The sequence below is a fragment of the Capra hircus genome, chromosome 7 (genome assembly GCF_001704415.2).
Source record: "Capra hircus breed San Clemente chromosome 7, ASM170441v1, whole genome shotgun sequence".
Taxonomy (NCBI): domain Eukaryota; kingdom Metazoa; phylum Chordata; class Mammalia; order Artiodactyla; family Bovidae; genus Capra; species Capra hircus.
The window spans coordinates 94192098-94218620 of NC_030814.1; the positions used below are offsets into that span (position 1 = coordinate 94192098).

At 40.5% G+C, this 26523-nt stretch overlaps 1 protein-coding gene and 1 pseudogene across 2 annotated transcripts; one reads left to right on the forward strand and one right to left on the reverse strand.

Annotated features, from left to right (window-relative positions):
• On the reverse strand, positions 1078-2001 carry LOC102184899 (annotated as a pseudogene).
• On the forward strand, positions 3049-25407 carry LOC102185172 (zinc finger protein 708). 2 transcript variants are annotated; one of them, XM_013965141.2, is made up of 6 exons: positions 3049-3118; positions 20556-20645; positions 21163-21289; positions 21899-21979; positions 22800-22882; positions 23356-25407. In XM_013965141.2, exons 2-6 carry the CDS (start codon positions 20613-20615, stop codon positions 25240-25242), a joined length of 2211 nt encoding a protein of 736 aa, XP_013820595.2. In that variant the 5' UTR covers positions 3049-3118; positions 20556-20612; the 3' UTR covers positions 25243-25407. The 2 variants fall into 2 exon arrangements, with proteins under 2 accessions (XP_013820595.2, XP_017906491.1); XM_018051002.1 differs by lacking the exon at positions 21899-21979.

Here is a 26523-nt window from a genome sequence, read left to right on the forward strand (position 1 = left end):
AACAAAGTTTCATCTAGTCAAGGCTATGGTTTTTCCAGTGGTCATGTATGGATGTGAGAGTTGGACTATAAAGAAAGCTGAGCACTGAAGAATTTATGCTTTTGAACTGTGGTGTTGGAGAAGACTCTTGAAAGTCCCTTGGACTGCAAGGAGATCCAACCAGTCCATCCTAAAGGAAATCAGTCCTGAATATTCATTGGAAGGACTGATGCTGAAGCTGAAACTCCAATACTTTGGCCACCTGATGTGAAGAACTGACTCATCTGAAAAAACCCTGATGCTGGGAAAGATTGATGGAGGGAAAAGGGGTCAACAGAGGATGAGATGGTTGAATGGCATCACCGACTCAATGGACATGAGTTTGAGTAAACTCCAGGAGTTGGTGATGAACAGGGAGGCCTGGCATGCTGCAGTCCATGGGGTCGCAAAGAGTTGAGCACAACTGAGCAACTGAACTGCACTGAACTGAACTGTAGAATGAACATTTCTGCACAGGAAAGAGATCATAAATTTCACTAAAGGAAGTTCTTGAGAATCAGTTGCTTTTGTTTTATTTTTATTACTTATTTTTTATCTTATTTTTAATTATACTGGGTATTCCCTGTTACAGGCTGGCTTTCTCTAGTTGTAGCTGGCAGGGGCTGCTTTCCAACTGTCATTGGATGGCTTCCCATTTCAATGGCTTCTTTTGTTTTGGAGCATAGACTCGAGGTACACTGACATCATTGGTTGCAGCACATGGCCTCAGTCGCTGCGGCTCATGAGCTCTAGATCATGGCCTCAGTCGTTGTGGTGCTCAAGCTTAGTTGCTCCTCAGTATGTGGAATCTTCTTGGACCAGGGATCAAACACACGTCCGCTGCATTGGCAGGCAGATTCTTATCCACTAAGCCATCAGAGAAGTCCAAGAATCAGTTGCTTTAGAAAGTGAAAACTTAGAAGAAGCTCAAGCTATGGTATTTCAGAAAAACAGGGACAAAGCATACACTCAATGAAGTTGAAGATTAGGTATTTCTGATTGCCAGTATATTTATATAGGTTATTACAGTGATTCTCCCATCCCAACATCCATGTCTCCTCACAAAGACAAGAAAGACCTGCTGGGAAGTTTCCTCAGGGCCCCATTCATATCCCTGTTCCTCAAGCTGTAGATGAAGAGGTTCAGCATGGGGATGACCACGGTGTGCCTCACTGAGGCAATTGCCTGCTCTGAGGAGGAAGGGGAGAACTGAGATACACTCCTAATCCTGTCCCATAGAATAAGGAAATGACTGTTAGGTGAGACCCACAGTACACAGAAAGCTTTGTACTTCCCCTCCACCGAAGAGATGTTCAGTATGGAGGAAATAATCTTAGTGTAAGAGAAAAGGATCCCAGCAAGTGGAGGAATTCCCAGCAATCCAGTCACAGAATACAGCATGATGTAATTGCTGAAAGCATCCAAACAGGCAGACTTGAGCACTGCAGCAAATTCACAGAAGTTCAGAATTTCCATGTGCAGGGAGAACGAGAGATTCAATACCATCAGACTGTGCAAGAGGCTGACTAGGACACTGAGAGACCTAGAGACTAGAGCCAGCAGGGCACACAGGTGGGGACTCATGGTGACTGTGTAGTGCAAGGGGTGGCATATGGCCACATAGTGGTCACCGGCCATCACAGTCAGGAGGAAGTTGTCCAAGTACCCAAAAACCAAGAAAAAATACATCTGGATGATACAGCCTTCATAGGTGATAACTTTGCTCTGTGTCTGGATATTTGCTAGCATTTTTGGAACTACAGTGGAATTGAAACAAATATCAGAAAGAGACAGATGGGAGATGAAAAAATACATTGGGGGTAGAGGTGGGGGTCAGAACTGATAGTGAGGATGATGAGGTTCCCAAGCACCAGGACCAGGTACATAGACAGGAAAAGCCTGAAGAGGAGGGGCTGCTGATCTGGATCTTCTGAGTCCCAAGAAGAGGAATTTTGAGACAACTTTTTGGTTTTCTGCATCCATGTAGCTGATCACTGTGCCAGGTAACCAACAAAGCAAAGCTAATTCAAACAAACAGGAGTCCCCAAATATAAAGAAACTTTATCCTATTAATGAACACCCCCAGAAAAATGGACATGAGTTTGAGCAAACCCTGGGAAATAGTGAAGGATAGGGAAGCCTGGCATGCTGAGGTCCATGAGGTTGCAAGGAGACACGACTGAGTGACTGAACAATCAGAAAAACGAGGAAAAAACCCCACACATTTTGACTGACAATCTAATATTCCTTCCCTGAGAGCATGATAAACACCATTATCTTGTACAAATATTATTTTAGGGAAAATTTCTTCCTTTCTTCTTTTTCACAAATGAGTCGCTGCCTTCAAGACCATCAACCTTTGTGGTGTCCAGCTCAGCTTCAGCCTATTTCAGGTGTAGCATGTCAATGGCTTGAACGTTCTTCCTTCTTTGAGGTGGAGTTTTCCCCTTGGATAATTCTGCTTTTTCCAAAATTTCTGTAGTAGTCGAGCAGCTCCGTGTGTGTTGATAGTGCACTTACCCCACTTTGCTCTGTGGCCCTACCCCTGACAACAACGAATTTGATCAGAAAGTGGTGTCTGGCCGAATCTGGCCATCTCAAAATTGCCAGATTTGTCAATATGGGAGAATCTAATTTTAAGCGCTCCAGGAATCTGAGAACAGGCAGGCAGAAAAGTTTTTGAGTAGCATCGTTTTGAGTAGGTAACCATCGCCAGCCTCTCCCTTCTGCCCTCCAAATCCAGAACTATCACTTGCCCCAAAACTCGCCTCCAAAACTATATCCTGCTATAGGCTCCGCCTTCTGCTCGCAGTTCTGGCCTCAGCCGCTTAAGCTGGGCCTGCTTCTGCCTGCAGTCCGCGTTCAGAGCTGACCTAGGGGTCCCGCCCCAACCCAACGAAAACTACCGTATCGCTGCTAACAAGGAAACTTGCCAATCAATCGAACTTGAATGGCAGCCAGCGTCCTGGAACCCCGCCCCTCTACAGCCAAGGCACTAGGCGGAAGTGGCGTCACTGGCTCGCGACAGCATTAGGCGGAAGTGGCGTCACTGGCTCGCGACAGCATTTTGGTCGGGCTGGTCTATGCCTGGTGGAAAGAGGTAGGTTAGTCGTCCTGTGTTTCACATTGTTGTGGGTGAGTCTTGCGTGGAGGCAGGGTTCTGGGATGCACCGAGGTCGTTATACAGCATGTTGGGCCTGGCTTCCTAGGGGACTCCTGAGAGAGCCCTGGCCCCTTTCGCGTCCGCGGGATCTGAGTCACCGTCGGGTGTTAAGTGCTGTGAGGGTGCGTCTGCGGGGTGTCGACATTCACTGTGCTTCCCTATTCGAAAGCCTCCAATGAGTTCTTTGTGACTTTCGTCCACGAGGAAAAGAATTTCCGCTGTTCTAGTGTGCGTTGCTCCGTCCCCCACGTCCTCTGGGTGTTAAGAACCTGGCTACCCTGCCCTATTGCTCAGAGTATTGGGAAGAGTTGGTTTGAACGCCTGCTTCTTTTGTATGAAAAATAATGTTTCACCAAACAATTTGGCTTTCTCTTTGCACGTTGTTTTTGAATATTTCATAGAGGTACAGATTCTTCGGATATCAAGGCTGCGCGTATTACTCTGTTTAAATGTATGTAGATTACAGAACTTGTTTTCAAAACACACACACCCCGAGAGCAGTTAACTCATCTGAAATACCTAGGGTCGTAAGATCCCACAGTCAGACTCGGGTCTCCAGGAGATACGGTGGAGGCTTTTTGATACAAGTTCAAGAATGAGAAACCATAAATAACTTGTTTGGATTAAATGTATATTTCCCCACATTATGTGATTGTGTAACGCCTAGAACCTCAATAAAATGTGACCTTCCAGTACAGTGAATGTTCGTTGTCGTAGATTCATTTAGTTTTAGTATTTTCCATGCTTATTCTCTCCTCGATTTACAAATACACCGTGGTGAGCTGTTTGAGAATAAGTTGAAAATAAGTCGCATGCATGATAAGTTGTCTTTTAAATACTTTCTTCTAAAGGTATGGGCATTATCCTACTAAATATAAGAATTCCATTATTTCACATAAGAAAGGTAAAAATAATATTTTGAAGTATCTACTATAATAAATTAGCCTCTCCACGTGGTTCCAAAATGTGTTTTTGGTACTTTGGGGATCTAGAACCCAATCAGGGCTTATGTGTGACAACTGTTAATGCCTTTTAGTCTTTTTTTTAACCGAAATCACCTGCCGTTGTTTGTCTGTTAAGTTCATTATATTGACACTTTGAGGAGTCACACATTGTTTAAAAAGTCACAGTTTTATATTTGTGGTTTTATAGTCACAGTATGTTTAAGTTTTCCTTCATGTCGTGTAGTTTCTGTTAGTTGGTACTTGGTTGAGAGCCATGGCTGGCCAACTTATTGTCTGAAGAGGCCCAGATAGTTAGTGCTTGATGTGTCACGAGCAATAAGGTATGGAATTACTCAACTCTGCCTTAATAGCAGAATAATACTGTTGACTTAGGGAAACAAATGGGCATATCTGTGATCCAAAGAACTTTATTTTAAAAAATACACCTATGACCAAAGTGTACCAACTCCCGGTATATTCTACTGGTTATTTCTTACGCATATTTTGAAGGTGATGTTGTGTACATCAAGTTGGATTCCATCAGGAAATGTAAATTTAGGACATCCCTTGGTTGTGTTGCTCAGTAGGACTACTTGTTTAAGCTAGGAATCATCAGAGTTTTCTATTTTAAAGGTAGACTTTCCTGTGAAGTCCTATGTGTGGTGATATTCTGATCCTCAGAATAAATTGTTTCCCAGCACCTTCCTATAATTTCTTTTAGCATCTGTTATTGTGTAAATAAACTTCTCTGTATATTGTTTCATCTTTCACACTGGAACAAAACCATATAAATATGAGGAATGTGGTAAAGCCTTCATCTTGTCTTCTTTACTTACTTTACATATCGAAACCCATGATAGTTTTCATGTGAACACTGTGGTGACATTTTTGTTAGATCTGAGATTAGGACGCATTGAAAATCTCACATTGGAAAGAGTCCTTTTTTATGTAAGCAATGTGGAAAATACTTTAAATGTTCCTTATGCCTTCAGTGTCACAAAAATTTCACTCTGGATTAAAACCCTACTAATGTGAAAAATGTGGGAAAGCCACATTTGTTGATTGGGTTGTTTGATTTTCTTTTTTGATAGTGAGCTCCATAACCTGTCTGTATATTTTGGAGTCTAACCCTTCTGTATTGCTTTCTTACAAAATTTTTTGCTCCCAGTTGGAGGGTTGCCTTTTTTATCTTCTATATAGTTTCCTTTGCTTTGAAAAGTCTTTTAAGTTTAACTAGGTCCCATTCAATTTCTTAAATTTTCAGTAATTTACTAGGTAGGTCAAAAAAGATCTTATCGTGACTTATGTCAAAGAGTGTTTCTCCTTTGTTTTCCTCTGAAAATTTTATAGTGTCTCGGCCTATGTTTAGGGCTTTAATCCATTTTGAGTTTATTTTTGTGTAGGGTGTTAGGAAGTGTTCTAATTTCATTCTTAAAGGACAGAAATGGTATGGACCTAACAGAAGCAGAAGATATTAAGAAGAGGTGGCAAGAATACACGGAAGAACTGTACAAAAAAGATCTTCACGACCCAGATAATCATGATGATGTGATCACTAATCTAGAGCCAGACATCTTGGAATGTGAAGTCAAGTGGGCCTTAGAAAGCATCACTACGAACAAAGCTAGTGGAGGTGACGGAATTCCAGTTGAGCTATTTCAAATCCTGAAAGATGATGCTGTGAAAGTGCTGCACTCAATATGCCAGCAAATTTGGAAAACTCAGCAGTGGCCACAGGACTGGAAAAGGTCAGTTTTCATTCCAATCCCAAAGAAAGGCAATGCAAAAGAATGCTCAAAGTACCGCACAATTGCATTCATCTCATATGCTAGTAAAGTAATGCTCAAAATTCTCCAAGCCAGGCTTCAGCAATACGTGAACTGTGAACTCCCTGATGTTCAAGCTGGTTTTAGACAAGGCAGAGGAACGAGAGATCAAATTGCCAACATCCGCTGGATCATGGAAAAAGCAAGAGAGTTCCAGAAAAACATCTATTTCTGCTTTCTTGACTATGCCAAAGCCTTTGACTATGTGGATCACAATAAACTGTGGAAAATTCTGAAAGAGATGGGAATACCAGACCACCTAACCTCCCTCTTGAGAAATCTGTATGCAGGTCAGGAAGCAACAGTTCGAACTGGACATGGAACAACAAACTGGTTCCAAATAGGAAAAGGAGTACATCAAGGCTGTATATTGTCACCCTGCTTATTTAACTTCTATGCAGAGTACATCATGAGAAATGCTGGACTGGAAGAAACACAAGCTGGAATCAAGATTGCCAGGAGAAATATCAATAACCTCAGATATGCAGATGACACCACCCTTATGGAAGAAAGTGAAGAGGAGCTGAAAAGCCTCTTGATGAAAGTGAAAGAGGAGAGCGAAAAAGTTGGCCTAAAGCTCAACATTCAGAAAACGAAGATCATGGCATCTGGTCCCATCACTTCATGGGAAATAGACGGGGAAACCGTGGAAACAGTGTCAGAATTTATTTGTTTGGGCTCCAAAATCACTGCAGATGGTGACTGCAGCCATGAAATTAAAAGACGCTTACTCTTTGGAAGAAAAGTTATGACCAACCTAGATAGTATATTCAAAAGCAGACATGTTACTTTGCCGACTAAGGTCCTTCTAGTCAAGGCTATGGTTTTTCCTGTGGTCATGTATGGATGTGAGAGTTGGACTGTGAAGAAGGCTGAGCACCGAAGAATTGATGCTTTTGAACTGTGGTGTTGGAGAAGACTCTTCGAGAGTCCCTTGGACTGCAAGGAGATCCAACCAGTCCATTCTGAAGGAGATCAGCCCTGGGATTTCTTTGGAAGGAATGATGCTAAAGCTGAAACTCCAGTACTTTGGCCACCTCATGCGAAGAGTTGACTCATTGGAAAAGACTCTGATGCTGGGAGGGATTGAGAGCAGGAGGAGAAGGGGGCAACCGAGGATGAGATGGCTGGATGGCATCATGGACTCGATGGACGTGAGTCTGATTGAACTCCAGGAGATGGTGATGGACAGGGAGGCCTGGAGTGCTGCGATTCATGGGGTTGCAAAGAGTCAGACACGACTGAGCGACTGAACTGAAATGAACTGATCCAGATTTCTCAGCACCACTTATTGAAGAGTCTGTTTTTTATTCATCAGATATTCTTCCCTTTGTCACAGATTAGGTAACCGAAGGTGGGTGTGTTTATCTCTGGGCAAGAATACAAAGAACAACTATACAAAAAAGGTCTTAATAACCCAGATAACCATGATGGTGTGGTCACTCATCTAGAGCCAGATATCCTGGAATGTGAGGTCAAGTGGGTCTTAGGAAGCATTACTACAAAGCTAGTGGAGGTGATGAAATTCCAGCTGAGCTGTTTAAAATTCTAAAAGATGATGCTATTAAAGATGATGATGCTGCATTCAATATACCAGCAAACTTAGAAAACTCAGCTGTGGCCACAGGACTGGGAAAGGTCAGTTTTCATTCCAATCCCAAAAAAAGACAATGCAGAGAATGTTCAAACTGCAGCACAATTGCACTCATCTCACATGCTAGTAAAGTAATGCTCAAAATTCTCCAAGCTAGGCTTCAGTAGTACCTGAACTGAGAACTTCCAGATGTTCAAGCTGATTCAGAAAAGGCACAGGAACCAGAGATCAAGTTGCCAATGTCCATTGGATCATAGAAAAATCAGGGGGATTCAAGAAAAACATCTACTTCTGCTCTATTGACTACGTGAAAGTGTTTGCCTGTGTAGGTCCCAACAAACTGTGAAAAGTTCTTAAAGAGATGGGAATACCTTACCTGCCTCCTGAGAAATCTGTATGCAAGTCAAGAAGCAACAGTTAGAACCGGACATGGAATAACAGACTGGTTCCAAATTGGGAAAAGGCTGTATATTGTCACCTTGCTTATTTAACTTATATGCAGAATACTTCATGTGAAATGCTGGACTGGATAAAGCTCAAGCTGGAATCAAGATTGCTGGGAGAAATATCAATAATCTCAGATATGCAGATGACACCACCGTTATGGCAGAAAGTGAAGAGAAACTAAAGAGCCTGTTAATGAAAGTGGAAGAAGCTTGCTTAAAACTCAACATTCAGAAAACAAAGATCATGGCATCCGGTCCCATCATTTCATGGCAAATAGATGGGGAAACAGTAACAGACTTTATTTTCTTGGGCTCCAAAATCACTGTAGATGTGACTGCAGCTGTGAAATTAAAAGACACTTGCTTCTTGGAAGAAAAGCTATGACCAACCTAGACAGCATATTAAAAAGCAGACTTTACTGACAAAAGTCCGTGTCATCAAAGCTATGGTTTTTCCAGTAGTCATTATGGATGGATGTGAGAGCTAGACCATAAGGAAAGCTGAGCACTGAAGAATTGATGCTTTTGAACTGTGGTGTTGGTGAAGACTCTTGAGAGTCCCTTGGACAGCAAGGAGATCAAACCAGTCGATCCTAAAGGAAATCAACACTGAATATTCATTGGAAGGACTGATGCTGAAGCTCCCATACTTTGACCACCTGATGCAAAGAACTGACTCAGTGGAAAAGACCCTGATGCTGGGAAAGATTGAAGGCAAAAGGATAAGGGTTCGACAGAGGATGAGATGGTTGGATAGCATCAATGACTCGATGGACATGAGTTTGAGCAAGCTCCAAGAGTTGGTGCTGGACAGGGAGGCCTGGCATGCTGCAATCCATGAGGTCACAAACAGTTGGACAGGACTGAGCAACTGGACTGAACTGTCCATGAAACATTAATCTAAGAAATTTTTGGAATTGTATTTGAGCCATATTGGAGGATTAGCCCTGGAAGAACATCACAGAAAGCCTATGTTTAGTGTGTATTTGTGTGTTTATTTATTTATTTGGGGCTTCTCTGGTAACTCAGTAGTAAAGAATCCTCCAAGGCAGGAGACTGGGTTCAATCCCTGGGTCGGGAAGATCCCCTGGAAAAGGAAATGGCAACTCATTCCAGGAGTCTTGGTTGGAGAATCCCATAAACAGAGGAGCCTGGTGGGCTACAGTCCATGGCACTGCAAGTGTCAGACATGACTTAGCCACTAAACTACCACCATCACTTATTTATGTATATTTTTGTCCCCACCATGGTGTATGTGGGATATTATCTCCCGGAGGCATGCACGATCTTATTACCCCAACAGGAATTGAACCCCTGACCTCTGCAGTGGAAGCTTCCCTGTGCTTCCCTATCTGTTTGAGTTTGCTCAAACTTGCGTCCATTGAGTCAGTTATACCATCCAACCATCTCATCCTCTGTTGTCCCCTTCTCTTGCCCTCAATCTTTCCCAGCATCAGAATCTTTTCCAGTGACTCTGAATAACATTTCATTTTTGAGTCTTTTCCTTCCATTCATGTGTTGATGGACACTTAGGTTGCTTCCATAACTTGCCTGCTGTAAATAACATTGCTATGAACATTGGGGTGCATGTATATTTTTAAATTACTGTTTTCGTTTTCTTTGTATATACACCCAAAGAAATGGAATTGCTAGATCATGGTGTAGTTTCTTGAGGAATCCCCATACTATTTTCCATAGTGGCTGCACCAATTTACATTCCCACCAGCGGAATACCAGTGTTCCCCTTTCTTCACAGTCTGGCCAGATTTGTTATTTGTGAGCTTTTTGATGACCATTCTGCGTGAAGCGATAGCTCACTGCAGTTTTGATTTGCATTTCTCTAACGATAAGTGACCTTGAGAATCATCTCATGAACCTGTTGGCCATCTGTGTGTGTTGCTTGGAAAAATGTCTTTTCAAGTCTTCTGTTCATTTTTTTAATAGTATTATTTGGGGGTTTTTTTAATCTTAAGTTGTATGAGCTATTTACATATTTTGTACTTTATTATTGGTCATATCATTTGCAGATATTTTCTGCCATTCAGTAGATGGTCTTTACTTTTTTTTTCTTTACATTTTTTGATTGTTTATTTTGCTTTACAAAAGCTTTTACATTTACTTCAATTCCATTTGTTTATCTTTGCCTCTGTTGTCTTTGCCTTAGGAGACAGAGCCAAAAGCATTCTGCTAATATGTATGTCAAAGAGCGTTCTGTGTATGTTTTCTTCTAGGAGTTTTATGGTTTCTGGTGGTGGTTTAGTCACTATGTCTTGTGACCCCATAGACTGTAGCCTGCCAGGCTCCTCTGTCCATGGAATTCTCCAGGCAAGAATACTGGAGTGGATTGCCATTTCCTTATCCAGATTATCTTCCCAACGCAGCAATCAAACCCAGGTCTCCTGCCTTGCAGGCAGATTCTTTACTGACTGAGCTACAAGGGAAGCCCAAGTTTCTAGTCTTGTATTTAGGTCTTTAATCCGTTTTGAGCTTTTTTCATACATGGTATGTGAAAATATTCCAATTTTATTCTTTTACATGAGCTGTCCAGTGTTTTCAGCACCGTTTGCTGGCCATACTGTCTTTTCTACATTGTGTATTTTTTATTGCATTGTAGGAGATTAGTTGACTCTAAGTGTGTGTGTTTATTTTTTGGCTCTTTATACTATTCCATTCATCTATGAGTCTGTTTTTGTATCCGTTTTATATGGTTTTCATTGCTGTAGCTTTGTAGTGTAGTGTAGAACCTGCCTGTCAGTGAGGGAGACATCAAAGACACAGGTTCGCTTCCAGGGTTGGGAAGATCCCCTGGGATAGGAAATGGCAACCCACTCCAATATTCTTGCCTGGGATATCCCATGGACAGAGGAGCCCATGGGGTAGCAGAGTTGAACACTACTGTGCACACACACACAAACAAACTTGTATAGTTCGAAGTCAATGACTGTGATACCCCTAGCTTTGTTCTTTGTTGTCTATACTGCCTTGGCTCTTCAGAGTAATTTAAAATAATTTAAGAATTTTTTTTTCTAGTTCTGTGAAAAATATCATGAGTGCTTTCCTACGGGTTACGTTAAATTTCTGGTTGCTTTGGGTAGTATGGAATTTTAACTGTATTGATTCTTTCAGTCCATGAGCACAGGATATCTTTCCACTTCTTTGTAATATAATCTTCAATTTCCTACACTGTTACATAGTTTTCAGAGTATAGGTCTGTTTTTGGTTAAATTTATTTCTAGTAACAATTCTTTTTTTCAAAGGAACTTCTTTTTCCTGCTTTCTTTCTCTGGTAATTCATTATTATGGTATAGAAAAGAAACAGATTTCTTTATATTAATCCTGTATACTGCCACTTTACTGAATTCATTTATTAGTTCTAATAGTTTTTTGATGGTGACTTTAGGGATTTTTTATATATAGTACCGTGTAATCTTCAAAGAGTGGCAATTGTACTTCTTCCTTTCCAATCTGGATGCCTTTGTTTCTTTCTCTCATCTGATAGCTGTGGCTGGGACATCCAATACTTCATTAAAGAGAAGGGATGAGAGTGGGCATTCTTGTCTTACTTCTGATTTTAAATGAAAAACTTTCTGTATTCCATTGAGTTTGATGTTAGCTGGGGCTTCCCATAAATGGCCTTCATTATGTTGAGATGTGTACCCTCTATACCAACTTTGATGAGAGTCTTTATTGTGAATAGATGGTGAATTTACTCAGTGTTTTTCCTGCATTAATTGAAATTATCTGTGATTTTTAGTATCCTTTTATTAATGTAGTATATGACATTGCTTGATGATCAGATTTGGAACCATTCTTTCATCCCTGGAATAAATCTCACTTGATCATTGTGAATAATCCATTTTGTAGACTGTTGAATCTATTTGCTAATATTTTGCAGGGAATTTTTGTATCTCTATACATAAGAAATATTGGCCTATAATCTTTTTTTTTTTTTAATACTGCCCCTTTCAGGTTTTAGCATCAGGGTAATCATGGTCTCATAGAAAGAATTTGGGAGTATTTCCACCTCTTTGTTTTTTGGGAATAGACATTAAGGGACTTCCCTGGTGGGCCAGTGTTTAAGACTATTTCAGTGCAGAGGGCACTGATTCAATCCCTGGTGGTCAGAGAACTGGGATCCCATATGCTGTGTGGCACGAGCTTATGTATTCAGCCTTCTTTATATATGGGATAGAATTCTCCTGTGCAGCTGCCTTGCCTGCACTTTTAATTTTGGGGAATTTTGATTGCTGATTCAGTTTCAACATTAGTAATCCGTCTACTTAGATTATCCATGGGTTCCTATTCAGTTTTCAAAGGTTTTGTAATTCTAGATGCATATTTCTTCTAGTTGTTCAATTTATTGACATATAACTTTACAGTATACTTTCTTTTTCTCATAGTATTCCCTTTTGATTATTTCTCTGTGTGTGGAATTAGTTATAATTTCTCCTCTTTCATTATTTATTTTGCTTATTTAGGTCTTCTTTTTTCCTTAATGAGACAGGCTAAAGCCTTATCAACACTAATTATCTTTTCAAAAGACCTGCTTTGGGGTTCACTGATCTTTTCTAATGTAGGGGGTGTGGGGTTCTCTATTTTATTTTCTCTCTGATGTTTGTTACTTCTTTCCTTCTGCTAACTTAAGGCTTTGTTTTTTTTCTAATTCCTTTGGATGGTAAATTAGGTTGTTTACTTGAGATTTTTCTTAACATCTTGAGATAGGCCTGTATCATTATAAAATCCCCTCATCATGACTACTTCTGCTGCATCCCATCAATTTAGGGACGTTTTGTTTCTATTTTCATGTGTCTTGAGGTATTTTCCAATTTCTTCATTGACCTGTTCATTTTGTAGTAACATATTGTTTGGTCTCCACATATATGTTGTTTGGTCTCCACATATTTGTTCTTTTCCCATTTTTCTTTCTGTAATTGATTTCTTTGTTTCACAGCATTGTAGTCAAAAAAAAATTTTTTTGATATTATCTCTGTCCATTCAATTTGTTGAGCAGACATGTCATCTGTCTTGGAGAACATTCCATGTGCACTTGTGATGAATGTTTATGTCTCTGTTTTGGGTTGGAATATGCTGTAGGTATCTATTAAGTCCAAGTGGCCAAATGCGTCTTAAGACTACTGTTTTATTCTGGATTTTCTGTCTGGATGATCTGTCCACTGCTACTGCTGCTGCTGCTAAGCCACTTCAGTCGTGTCTGACTCTGTGCGACCCCATAGATGGCAGCCCACCAGGCTCCCCCGTCCCTGGGATTTTCCAGGCAAGAACACTGGAGTGAGTTGCCATTTCCTTCTCCAATGCATGAAAGTGAAAAGTGAAAGTGAAGTCGCTCAGTCGTGTCTGACTCCCAGCAACCCCATGGACTGCAGCCTACCAGGCTCCTCCATCCATGGGATTTTCCAGACACGAGTACTGGAGTGGGTTGCCATTGCCTTCTCCATCACTGATGCTAATTGGATATTAAAATTCCCTATTATTATTGTATTACTCTCAATGTCTCCCTTTCTGTCTGTAAATATGTACTTTATTTATTTAGCCTCTCCTGTATTAATACACATATGTTAACAGCTGTTACATTCCCTTGTGTTAATGCCTTTATCATTACATAATGTCCTTTGTCTTTTATTTAGACTTTGTCTTAAAGTCTACTTTGTCTACTCTGAGTATTGCTACTCCAAATTCCTGTTTGTTTGCCTTTGCATGGACTATCTTTTTTCTGTCCTTTCACTTTCAGTCTGTATGTGTGTCTTTACCTTTACTAATTTGTGATTACTCTGGGATTCATATGTTGACCTGTAACTAGATCTGCTTGTTTTAAACTAATAGTGATATAATTTCGAGCACATTCTATGTTATTTCTCCCTTATTGCACGTTTTTTTGTCTTTAATGTCATATTTCTTGTTTAACACTTAATTGATTGTTGTAGTTATAGTTTCTTTTAATCTTTGTACTTGCTTACTTAAATGGTTGTTGCACAGGCTTTACTATATATTTACTTTACTAATGGGACTTTTCTTTCCTATACATTCTTCTGCTTGTAGCCTTTTCTTTTCCACTTAAGAGAAAACTCTTTACTATTTCTCTTAGAGTTGTTTTAGATTTGATGAACTCCTCTAGTTTTTGCTTACCTGAAAGTTCTTTGTCTTGCCTTTGATTTTGAATGATAACCTTGTTGGGTAGAGTATCTTTAATTTGTAGGTTTTTCCCTTTTAGCACTTTCAAAGTATATGCCCCTCTGTCCTGCAAGGTTTCTGCAGAAAAATCAGTTGATAGCCTTAAGTGGGTCCCTTGTATATGACTCCTTGTTTTTTCTTACTGCCTTTAGAAGTCTCTGTTTACTTTTTGAATTTTAATTATGATATATTTTGGTGTGTGTCTCTGGGTTCATCTTGTTTGAGACTCTGTGCTTTCTGTAGCTGGATATCTGTTTCATTCTTCCATCTTGGGAAATTATCGGTCATTCTTGTTGTTGTTCAGTTGCTAAGACGTGTCTGACTTTGTGATCTGTGGACTGCAACACGTCAGTCTTCACTGTCCTTAAGTATCTCCCAGAGTTGTCTCTGGGAAATTCATCTCTTTGAGTCAGTGATGCTATCTAACCATCTTATCTCTGACACCCCCTTCTGCTTTTGCCTTCAGTCTTTCCCAGCATCACGGTTTTTTCTAGTGAGTCATCTCTTTGCATCAGGTGGCCAAGGTATTGGAACTTCAGCTTCAGCATCAGTCTTTCCAATGAGTATTCAGGGTTGATTCCTTTAGGATCCACTGGTTTGATATCCTTGTATTCCAAGGGACTCTCAAAAATCTTCTCCAGAACCACAATTCAAAGGCATGAATACTTTGGCAGTGAGTCTTCTTTGTGATCCAACTCACACATCCATACACGACTACCGGAAAACAACTTTGAATAAACAGACCTTTGTTGGCAAGTGATGTCTCTGCTGTTTAATACGCTGTCTAGGTTTGTCATAGGTTTTTTTTTCCAAGGAGCAAATGTCTTTTAACTTCATGGCTGCAGTCACCATCCACAGTGATTTTGGAGATAATAAAAATATGGTTTCTGCTTCTACTTTTCCGCCCCTTCTTTTTGCCATAAAGTGATGGGAACAGATGCCATGATTGACTTAGTTTTTTTAACGTTGAGTTTGAAGCCAGCATTTTTACTCTCCTCTTTCACCCTCATCAAGAAGCTCCTTAGTTCCTCTTCACGTTCTGTCGTTAGAGTGGTATCATCTGCATTTTTGAGGTTGTTGATAATGTCTCCTGGCAGTCTTGATTCCCACTTGTGATTCATCCCATCTTGCATTTTAAATTATGTACTCTGCATTGAAATTAAATAAGCAAGGTGACAATATACAGCCTTCTTGTACTCCTTTCTCAACTTTGAACCAGTCACCCTTCCCTGTCCATTTCACTTCCTTTTTGATCTACATACAGGTTTCTCAAGGAACAGTTAAGGTGGTCTGGTATTCTCACTCATTAAGAAGTTTCCACAGTTTGTTGTGATCCACCCAGTCAAAGGCTTTAGCATACTTAATGAAGCAGAAGTAGATGATTTTCTGAAACTCCCTTGCCTTCCTATGGTCCATAAATGTTGGCAATTTGATCTCTGGTTCCTCTGCATTTTCTAAACCCAGGTTGTACATCAGGAAGTTCTCGGTTCATGTATTGTTGAAGCCTAGCTTGAAAGATTTTTGATCAGAGCCTTCCTAGCATATGTGCTGCTGCTGCTAAGTCACTGCAGTCATGTCCAACTCTGTGCGACCCCATGGACAGCAGCCCACCAGGCTCCTCCATCCACAGGATTGTCTAGGCTAGAATACTGGAGTGGGTTGCCATTTTCTTCTCCAGCATATGTGAAAAGGGTGCAATTGTACAGAAGTTTGAACATTTTTTGGCATTGCCCTTCTCTGAGATTGGAAGGAAAACTGTCCTTTTTCAGGCCTGTGGCCACTGCTGAGTTTCCCAAATTTGCAGATGTATTGAGTGCAGCACTTTAACAGCATCATCTTTTAGAATTTTAAATAGCTCAGCTGGAATTCCATCACCTCCACTAGCTCTGTTTGTAGTATTGCACCCTAAGGCCTACTTGATTTCACACTCCAAGATGTCTGTCTCTAGGTGACTGAGCACACCATCATGGTTATCCATGTCATTAATACTTTTTTTTAAATAGGTCTTCTTTGTATTTTTGCCACCTTTTCTTAATCTTCCCTGGTTCTGTTTGATGATACCGTTTCTGTCTTTTATCATGCCTGTGCTTGCATGAACATGCTTCATATGTCTAATTTTCTTGAAGATATGTCTAGTCTTTCCCATTCTGTTGTTTTCCTCTATTAACTTTGCTTTATTCATTTAAGCAGGCCTTCTTATCTCTCCTTGCGGTTTTCTAGAATTGTGCATTCATTTGGGTAATGTCTTTCCTCTTCTTTGCCTTTTGTTTCTGTTCTTTGCGCAGCTATTTGTAAAGCTTTGGCTTCAGACAATCACGTTGGCTTTTTGCATTTTTTTCTTTGGGATGGTTTCAGTCACTGCCTCCTGTACAGTATTATGAACCTCCATCCATAGTTCTTCAGGCACTCTGTCTACCAGATATAATCCCTTGAATCTGTTTGTCACCCTCACTTATAATGGGTTTGATTTAGGTCATACCTGAATGGCCTAGTGGTTTTCCCTGCTTTATTCAATTTAAGCTTAAATTTTGCAATCAGGAACTCATGATCTGAGTTCATATTTTTATCAAATACATTTTTTCCCCTCTTTTTCTCTTTTCTTCTGAGACCCAATTATGAGAATGTTAGAATCATTTATATTAGACCAGAGATTCCTTAACCTGTCCCTTTTTCTTCCACCACAACACACAGTTTGCAGGATCTTAATTTCTCGATGGGGAATCAAACCCAGGACCCCCTTAGTGAAAGCACTGAGTCCTAACCACTAGTCTGCCAGGGTATTGCCATACTGTTCTCATTTTTAAAATTTGTTTTCTCTTTCTGTTTTTCTGATTGGGTGATTTTTGTTATTCTGTCTTCCATATCAGTTGTGCACTCTCCTGTGCCCCCTGATCTGATGTTAGTATTTTCAAGCATGTTTTTTTGGAGAAGGCAATGACACCCCACTCCAGTACTCTTGCCTGGAAAATCCCATGGATGGAGGAGCCCCGTAGGCTGCAGCCCATGGGGTCGCGAACAGTCGGACACGACTGAGCGACTTCACTTTCACTTTTCACTTTCATGCATTGGAGAAGGAAATGGCAACCCACTCCAGTGTTCTGGCCTGGAGAATCCCAGGGATGGGGAAGCCTGGTGGGCTGCCATCTATGGGGTCACACAGAGTCGGACACGACTGAAGCGACTTAGCAGCAGCAGCAGCATGTTTTTTATTTCAGTTATTTTATTCTTCACATCTGACTGGTTCTTTTTTATTGTTTATGTTCCTTGTTACAACTTTAACTATGTTCATTCATTCTTCTCTCCAGTTCAGTTACCATTCTTATTTGTTGTTGTTCGTTAGTCACCAAGTCATGTCCAACTCTTTGCGACCCTGTGGACTAACAGGCTCTTCGGTCCATGACATTTCCCAGGCAGGAATGCTGGCATGGGTTGGCATTTCCTTTTCCAGGGAATATTCCTGATCAAGGGCTCGAACCCATGTCTCCTGCATTGGCAGATGGATTCTTTACAACTGAATGACCTGGGAAGCCCTAGCATTCTTGTGCTTTACATTTTGTGTTGGTTTCTGCCATATAACTGAGAATCAGTCACAAGTTTACATATATGTATGTATGTATATATATACACACATATATATGCATATGTATGTATGTATGTATCACCTCCCTCCTGAGTCTCCCTCTTCTTCCCACATCCCACCCCTGTTGGTCATCACAGAGCACCAGACTGGACTCCCTTTGTTATTAAGCAACTTCCCACTAATATTTTACACGTGATAGTGTATATATGTCAGTGCTGCTTTCTGAATACAGCCCACCCTCACCTTCCCCTTCTGTGTCCACAAGTTTCTTCTCTGCCGGGTTCATAAGTACCATTTTGCTACATTCCATGTATATGCCTTAATATATGATTCTTGGTTTTTTTTTTCTCTCTCTCTTTCTGACTTCACTCTGTATAAGATGGTCTAGGTTCATCCACTATAACTGACTCAGACTTGCTCCTGTTTATAGCTGGGTAACATCCACTGTATTAATGTACCATAATTGCTATATACATTCATCTGTCACTGGACATCTAGATTGCTTCCATTTTCTAGCTATTGTAAATATTGCTGTAATAAATACTATAATTTAGTAGTGAGATTTCTGAGTCATGTAGTAGATTTATTCTTAATTTTTAAAGGAATCTCCATATTGTTTTCCATTTGGCTGTATCAGTTTCCTTTTCCACCAGCATTCCCTTGCTGCTTTTAATTGTTTTTCTTTGTGTTTAATTGTTGTTAGCTTGAATAATATGTATATTGGTGTGGTTCTTTTGGGGTTTTTCTTTAGGAGAGACTCTGGGCTTCCTGGACTTGGGTGACTATTTCCTTTACCATCACCCTAAGGAAGTTTCCAACTGTAATCTCCTCAAATATTTTCTCATACCCTTTTCCTCTTCTTCTGAAACCCCTGTCATTTGAATATTGGAGCATTTAATTTTGTCCCAGAGTCTTTAAGACTGTCCTCATTTCTTTTTCCTTCTTTTTTCTCTGTTCTTCTCTGCTTTGGTTATTTCCACCATTCTATCTTCCAGCTCATTTATCCATTCTTCTGCCTCAGTTATTCTGCTATTGGTTCCCTCCAGTGTATTTTTATTTCAGTTCTTATGTTTTTCATTGTTGATTGTCTGTTCTTTGTCTCTTATAGGTCCTTGTTAAATGTTTCTTGTACACTTTCAATTTGTGCCTCCGTTCTTTATCCGTGCCCACATATTATTTCTGAGGTCTTGTATCATCTTTAATATCATTACACTGAATTCTTTTTCAGGTAGACTGCCTATTTCATCTTCATTTGCTTCATCTGGTGAAGCCCTGGAGTTCTTTTACTAATGCTTTAGACTGATTGTTTGGTATATTATTTATCTGTGTTAAATTAGTTGTTTCATCTATGTTTTATCCTTGTTCTTTTGTTTGAAATGAACTCCTTTATCTTCTCATTTTGTTTTACTTTCTCTGTCTCTGTGAAATTAAGTGAAACATTTACCTATCTCATCTTTGAAGGTATATCCTTTTGTAGGTCCCTATGCAGTCTTTGTGTGCAGTAGCTTTGGTGGGAGAGCTGGATTTAAGCAGAGAAGAATATTCCTTGGCAGTCCCTTGATTGAGGCTCCACGTTCCACTACAGTGCTTGATCCCTGGTAGTGGAGCTCGGATCCCACAAGCTGTGTGGTGTGGGCAAAATTTAAGAAATAAGACTTTAAAAATTAAAATAAAGAGGCTTCCTTAGTGGCTCAGTGGTGAAGAGTCCACCTGCCAATGCAGTGGACATGGGTTTGATCTCTGGTCCAGGAAGATCCCACATGCCACAGAGCAACTAAGACTGTGTGCTATAACTATTGAGCCTGTGCTCTAGAGCCTGGGTACTGCAATTACTGAGCCCACATGCTGCAACTACTACTAAGTCCGTTCACACTAGAGCCTGTGCTACAGAACAAGAGAAGCCAACCCAATGAAAAGCCCATGCACAATTACAGAGTAGCCCCAGCTCACTGTAACTGAGTATGGCAAAGAAGATCCAGCATAGCCAAAAATAAGTAAATAAATCTTTAAAACAAAAAATAAAATGTGGTCAGCACAGATATGTCTTTCCTCGGGGCGTCCTTGTTAGGAAGTTGTGCTGGTGATACAATGGCTAGAGCCAGAGCCCTGTGTGAGCTGTTTTTCTCCTGTGCACAGTGGCTATCACTACCCTGTCATCAGGAGCAGGAGCGAGGTCTGGTTCCAAGGTCCTGGAAGCAGAAGCCCTGAGTGTTGCCTCTCAGTCAGTTCTGTTCTCTCCGTGTTTGCACTCTCTCTGCTCCCAGCAACTGTACCTTTGCCTTGGAGGAAGCAACGCTGGAACAGGAGGGTTTTTACAGGCCAGACACACACTGAGACTGTCTAGGAAGCCAGTCAGGTATACAGACAGCTCCTGATCCACAATCTCCACAGGTGCCAGCACTGGCCTAACTCACCTTATTCAGATGCAGTACTGGGTCCAGATCTGCTGCATACCCTCAAGTGTGCACTCTACTTGGCAGCAAACACTAAAACCATATCAATTCCCCTCCTTTCCTACCTGACTCTGGATCATTTTTACAGCCTTGGTTTTGGACATCATTCTGTCTCCAGTTTGTTTTCAGTGGGAAGGGGCTCCATATAGATATATTTTTGTTATGTTCCTGAGGGGGAGGTGAGCTCAGGGTCCTACTTCACCTGCTTTCCTCTCAGTGTGACATTTTCTGAGTGTGCAGGGATATTCAGGAATTTTGAACTAGAATGGAATGACTTTCGTACAGTGATTGTGGGAATTATGATCATCTCTAAATGCCCATGCCTTCTTTCTTTTCTCATAGGTCTTCTTTCTAAGGACCCTTTATTCGATCCTGAGGAAAAGATAGAGGCAAGACAGGATGGTAGCTGAGTGTTTGAGGGATTGTTCTCAGGTAAGAAGACAGAGCATCGTTATACAGAGTGAGCTACTGCATGCACCACGTGGAAACATTTCCTTCTGGTTAGACCTATGTACACAGCTTATTAAATAAAGCCAGTCTGAGTCCCTTTTGAATTTCCTCCCCGTGTGAAAGGTCTCATATTGATGAGGGATTACTCTGAATAATCTTAGTATTTCAGTAATTACCTTCTGATATTATGTCATGATTGCTGCTGCATGTGTTTTATTTTGACTGTTCTGACATGGTACAGAATGAGGGTAGATATTTCCTAGTGACCTTATTTATTAGCTTGCCCAAGTATGTGTAATTTGTTTAGGATTGTGTTATTGGTTCCATATCAATCACGAGTGGGTGTAGCTAAAAAGGAAAGCTAGGACCATTGTGTCCTGGGAGAGATGAAGAGAGACCTTGAGGCCCTCTGTTGATATTGGGGCTCCCTTCCTCATTCTCCACTGTACATTGTTGGAGATCTTACTTTACTGAAACTACTTTGTGTGCGATGGTTTAGGACTCAGTGACCTTTGCTGATGTGGCTGTGTACTTCACCCAGGAAGAGTGGACTTTACTGAACCCCTTTCAAAGAAAGCTATATAGAAATGTGATGCTGGAAAACTACAAGAACCTGACCACAGCAGGTAAGTCTGCCATCATTCCAGTACACTCTTAGGGAGCAGACATATATGTGCTGTACCTTCTATGTTCCAAGATGGGTGATGCCAATCTGAACACAATGGAAACTAATAGACACTCGTATCTAAAGAATGAGTTTTACTCCAGTGTACTTTCTTTAACAATGTGCTTTGAGAACTAACAGCATTATCATGACTCTTGTTTGAAATACGCATTCTCAAGAGTTCACCTTTGGCATAGTGAATGAAACTTTGAAATTTGGGCCCAGTTATCTGTTTTAACAGGCAGTGGGCATGATTCTTGAAACCAGCATTTGGCAACCACTAGTTTAGCAGCTTCTCCATGACGCCAAACATCTCTTTCACATTTACTTCATTTCCCGTTTAACAACATTCTCAATGCTTTGTAAATGTTCACATAGGTCTGAATATGTTTTTCACTGACCACAGATACAATCTCTTTGACCCACAGAAACAGGAGCTGTTTGCCTTTTTCTCTCTTTAAAAATTATTACCACATTCATTCTAATGATTTGATTATATAGGACCTGATTCATGGGAAGGTTTGTCATGTTTGGCAGGGACTTTTTCATTAATATCTTTCTTCATGAACAGGATATCAGGCATTCAAACCCACTTTAGTCTCTTGGTTGGAACAAGATGTATTAAAAACTGTGGAGAGAGGAATCCTCCAAGGTGAGCAATTATAAAGAACTTCCCATGTCAATTAAATTTCAGTGTGTTTTGAATTTATAAGAAGGAAGCTTATTGAAATGGGCTTTCTCTCAGAAGGCTGAGGACATTGGTTTCTAATGTTCTGTGACTTCTTGAACTTCTCATACAAACATACATTTAATCAGACTTTCCTGTGTTCTCACAAAATAGCCCTTTCTTTCTGTATTAGTTATATATATATTTTTTGGAGGAGTGAGGGTGCTGAATATAGGCTCTTTGTTGCTGCATGCAGGCTTTCTCCAGTTGCAGCGATCAGGGGCTACTCTACTTTTGGTGTGCAGGCTTCTCATTGGGTAGTTTCTCTTGTTGCGGACAATGAGCTCTAGGGCCTTGAGACTCACTAGTTGTGTCACTTGGGCTCTACAGCACAGGCTCAGTTGTAGCATATAGCCTTGGCTCTTCCACAGCACATGCCATATTAGTTTCAGGACCAGAGCTCTCACATGTGTCCTCTGCATTGGTAGGCAGATTCTTAATCACTGGCCCACCAGTGAAGTCCCTTAGTTTTATCATGTTGATGTATATTCTTTGTCCAGAACTTTCCCTAATAATATTCTCTTTTCCTTTTTACTCTCCATAGACTCGTCTTTTAAATCAAGTACTCAATACGTATATATATTCTTGCTTAATTTTTGTCATAGTCAAATTCCTCACGTCTGTCTGCCTTATTAAAAGATATGTCAAATTGGAAACTTATACAGATGAGCCTTACTGTTTTTAACCCCTTTAACATCCACTTCTTTGTGCAAAGTCTTAAATTTGTTATTCTCTTTTCCTTTAGAATGGGAAATGCAACCTATATCCAATGACTTGGGAATTCAGCAGGATATTTTGCCAGAAAAAACATCAAATAGGGTACAAATGGTAAGATCAGTAAGTTTCATTCATAAAAAAATACTTATTTTCCTTTTAGTTAATATTAGGATTTCCATACAGCATGAACATTAGTGATAGATATTTGAGTGGCATTCACCCCAGATAGTCAACAAATTCTAATTATGATCAACTTGGGAATATCCTAACCCAAGGTTCAAAATAGTTGCTGCAGACTTCCCACGAGGAATCATTCCCATGTATATAATTAGACAATTAACTTTGAGAATAATTAATGAAATTGTAGTGAACTGTTTTATGATTAGAATATATGGCACCTCATTGTGTCAAAAGGATTTCATCATTTAACTTTAAAGAAATCAACAGGGCAGGAAGTGTGTGAATATAACAGAGATGGTAAAAATCATCATCCTCTCTGTAATGATGTTTCCGTTTTGAGATGGGTAGGATCAGTTAATGAATCTGAGAGATCTTTGAATCATCATCCATCCATTTCTCCACAGACACAAAGCCACAATGGGCAGGAACTGTATGACTGTGAGCACAGCCGGAAAGACTTCAGTGACAGTGACTACTTGTACCATAGTACACACAGGAGAACTGAAAATGGAGGCAATTCTCACGAATATAATCATTATGGAAAAAGCTTCCTTATTCTGCACAATGAATCCTTTACTGGAGAAAAATGTTCCATGTTTAATCAGTGTGGAAAAGCCATCAGGCTGACTCCAGATACTGTGTTCTGGCAATCTAGCATACAAGAGAAAGCCTTAGAAAACAGAGATTGTGGGCAGTCCTTTGCTAATGGGTCTTTTCTTCAGGCACGAGTGAGAGCTCAGAAGAAAAAAAGACATGACAACTGGAATGAATGTGGAAGAGCTTCCATTCGGTCAACAAGCCTCCATGGACGTGTACCAACTCACACAGCTAACAAACATTACATATATGAGGATTCTGGAAAAGTCTCCGATGCAACCCTAAGCCGTAGACGACATATAAAAACACACACTGGAGAGAAGCCTTTTCAGTGTGACACATGTGGAAAAGCCTTTGGATCATCCTCATACCTACGCATTCACATACGAATTCACACTGGAATAAAACCCTACAAATGTAAGAGATGTGGGAAAGCATTTGTATCCTCCTCATACCTTCAAGTTCACAGTCGAATTCACACTGGAATAAAACCCTACAAATGTAAGGAATGTGGGAAAGACTTCTCTCAATCCTCAAACCTCACTGGACATATGAAAACTCACACTAGAGACCAGCCCTATAAGTGTAAGGTATGTGGGAAAGACTTCCATCGATCCTCAGACCTCACTGGACATATGAAAACTCACACTGGAGAGCAACTGTATAAATGTAAGGAATGTGGGAAAGCCTTTGGGTCATCCTCACACCTTCGTGTTCACGGTCAAATTCACACTGGAATAAAACTATACAAATGTCAAGAATGTGGGAAAACCTTCACTGGTTCCTCTCGCCTTATTGAACACATGAATACTCACACTGGAGAGAAGCCTTTTAAGTGTGACACATGTGGGAAAACCTTCACTCAATCCTCATGCCTTACTAAACATATGAAAACACACACTGGAGAAAAGCCTCTTAAGTGTGACATATGTGGGACAACTTTTACTCAAACCTCATACCTTACTCAGCATATGAGAACACACACTGGAGAGAAGCCTTTTAAGTGTGACAAATGTGGGAAGGCCTTTGCTGCTTACTCATATCTTAGTAACCATTTCAGAACTCACACTGGAGAGAAGCCTTTTAAGTGTGACACATGTGGGAAAACCTTTGTTCAATCCTCAGGCCTTTCTCAACATAAGAAAACTCACACTGGAGAAAAGCCATTTAAATGTGACACATGTGGGAAAACCTTCAGTCAGTCCTCATACCTTTCTCGGCATATGAGAACACACACTGGAGAGAAGCCTTATAAGTGTGACGCATGTGGGAAAGGCTTTGGGTTTTCTTCTATTCTTCGTAGACATTTACAGTCTCATACTGGGGAGAAGACTGCTAAATGTGAAAAATGTGGGAAAACCTTCACTCGAGCCTCAGGTCTTACTCAACATATGACAACACACACTGGAGAGAAGCCTTATAAGTGTGACAAATGTGGGAAGGCCTTTGCTGACTCCTCGTGTCTTACTAAACATTTTAGAACTCACACTGGAGAGAAGCCTTTTAAGTGTGACAAGTGTGGGAAGGCCTTTGCTGTTTCTTCTCGTCTTACTAAACATTTTAGAACTCACACTGGAGAGAAGCCTTTTGAGTGCAATATATGTGGGAAAACATTTACCACTTCTTTGTCTGTTACCATGCACAAGCGAAGACACACTGGAGAGAAACCATATTCTTGTAAGGAACGTGGGTAAACCTTTTTATGTTCCTCAATACTGACTTCCTATGTACAATGACGTTGGGAGAGAAGCCATTGGAACATGATATGTGGGAAAGCCCTTACTGATTACTCCTTGCCGGAGTCCAGCTCCAGCAGCCAGGGATTCAACCTGAAGGGGTAGGCAGTGTCGGCGAGAGAAACTGAGGCAGCCTCTCAGTTTTCTTGGACTGCCTGTTTATTTCAAGCTTATGATTCTCTTTTATACTTTTACAAAAGCATTAGGTCAGAGGTTTGATATTTTTAGTTCCTATTGACCCAGGTTTATTTTTCTCCAAAAATCAATGTTGCCCCTCAAAAGGAGTTCCTTCCTCAGCAATTCTCTTATCTACTTTTTCTCATGTGTCCTTGTGAATACACTGTAACTCATGCTAATGTCTGGGCTGCATACCACATTCCTCAGTTTATTTCTTATGTTTCTAAGTCCTGTTTGCCCCTAGTATCCTAAGTTCACTATTTCTTAGAAAGGGCTTCTAGCTAATATCTCTAAAGTCCCTAATTTCTATAAGCTATAGTAGAATATTGTAACATTACAGCAATCCTTAAATCTTTCGCTTCTAACTATTTTAATTATTCCTAAGCCCTAAATTCAGCAAACTCCTTTGCCATAAACACTTTTCTCACAAATAGGCTTCAGATAGGAATCCCTCCCATGGTCTCAAGCTGTGGTCTCTGTGCTCACCCTGGAACACTTTTTTGTAAAAGTCCTTGAACAAATGTCAGTGATTAACTTTATGAATTATTCTTTGAGCACAGCTGCAGAAGGCTTTATGCCTTCTCCTGCTCCTCTCAAAAACAGTAAGCACTTTAATAGTCTCTCAGTCAACTCAGCCGAGGAAAGGAAAAAACAAGTCAGAATCACAAAACCTAACTCCTTCATTCCGGGTCCATGCCTACAGAAAAAAGGGAGGGGGTTTAGGGCCGTGCCTCTATTTTGTCAGTAATGCCTAACGCAGCTCCTGACAACTCCTGTCTTAACATTTTGTTTTTAATATTTGACTGCACTGTGCAGCATATGAAACCTTAGTTCTCCGACTGGAGATGTGACACATGCCCCCTGTATTGGAAGGTAGAGCCTTAACCGCTGGAGAACCAAGGAGGTCCCCTACTAAATATTTTCAAAATCAACACAGGAGAGAATCCTTTTGAGGGTAATAAACATGGGAAAGGATTTATTCACCAATTCTTCACCCTTTAGCTTTCACTAATGTATGCACACTGGAAAAACACCATAAACTTCAGGAATATGGGGATCAGT

Coding starts and splice junctions, on each gene's coding strand:
- LOC102185172 (XM_013965141.2), top strand. CDS start 20,613: ATGGTAGCTGAGTGTTTGAGGGATTGTTCTCAG. Junction 21,290..21,898: donor CAAGAACCTGACCACAGCAG/GTAAGTCTGCCA, acceptor CTTCATGAACAG/GATATCAGGCATTCAAACCC. Junction 22,883..23,355: donor CATCAAATAGGGTACAAATG/GTAAGATCAGTA, acceptor ATTTCTCCACAG/ACACAAAGCCACAATGGGCA.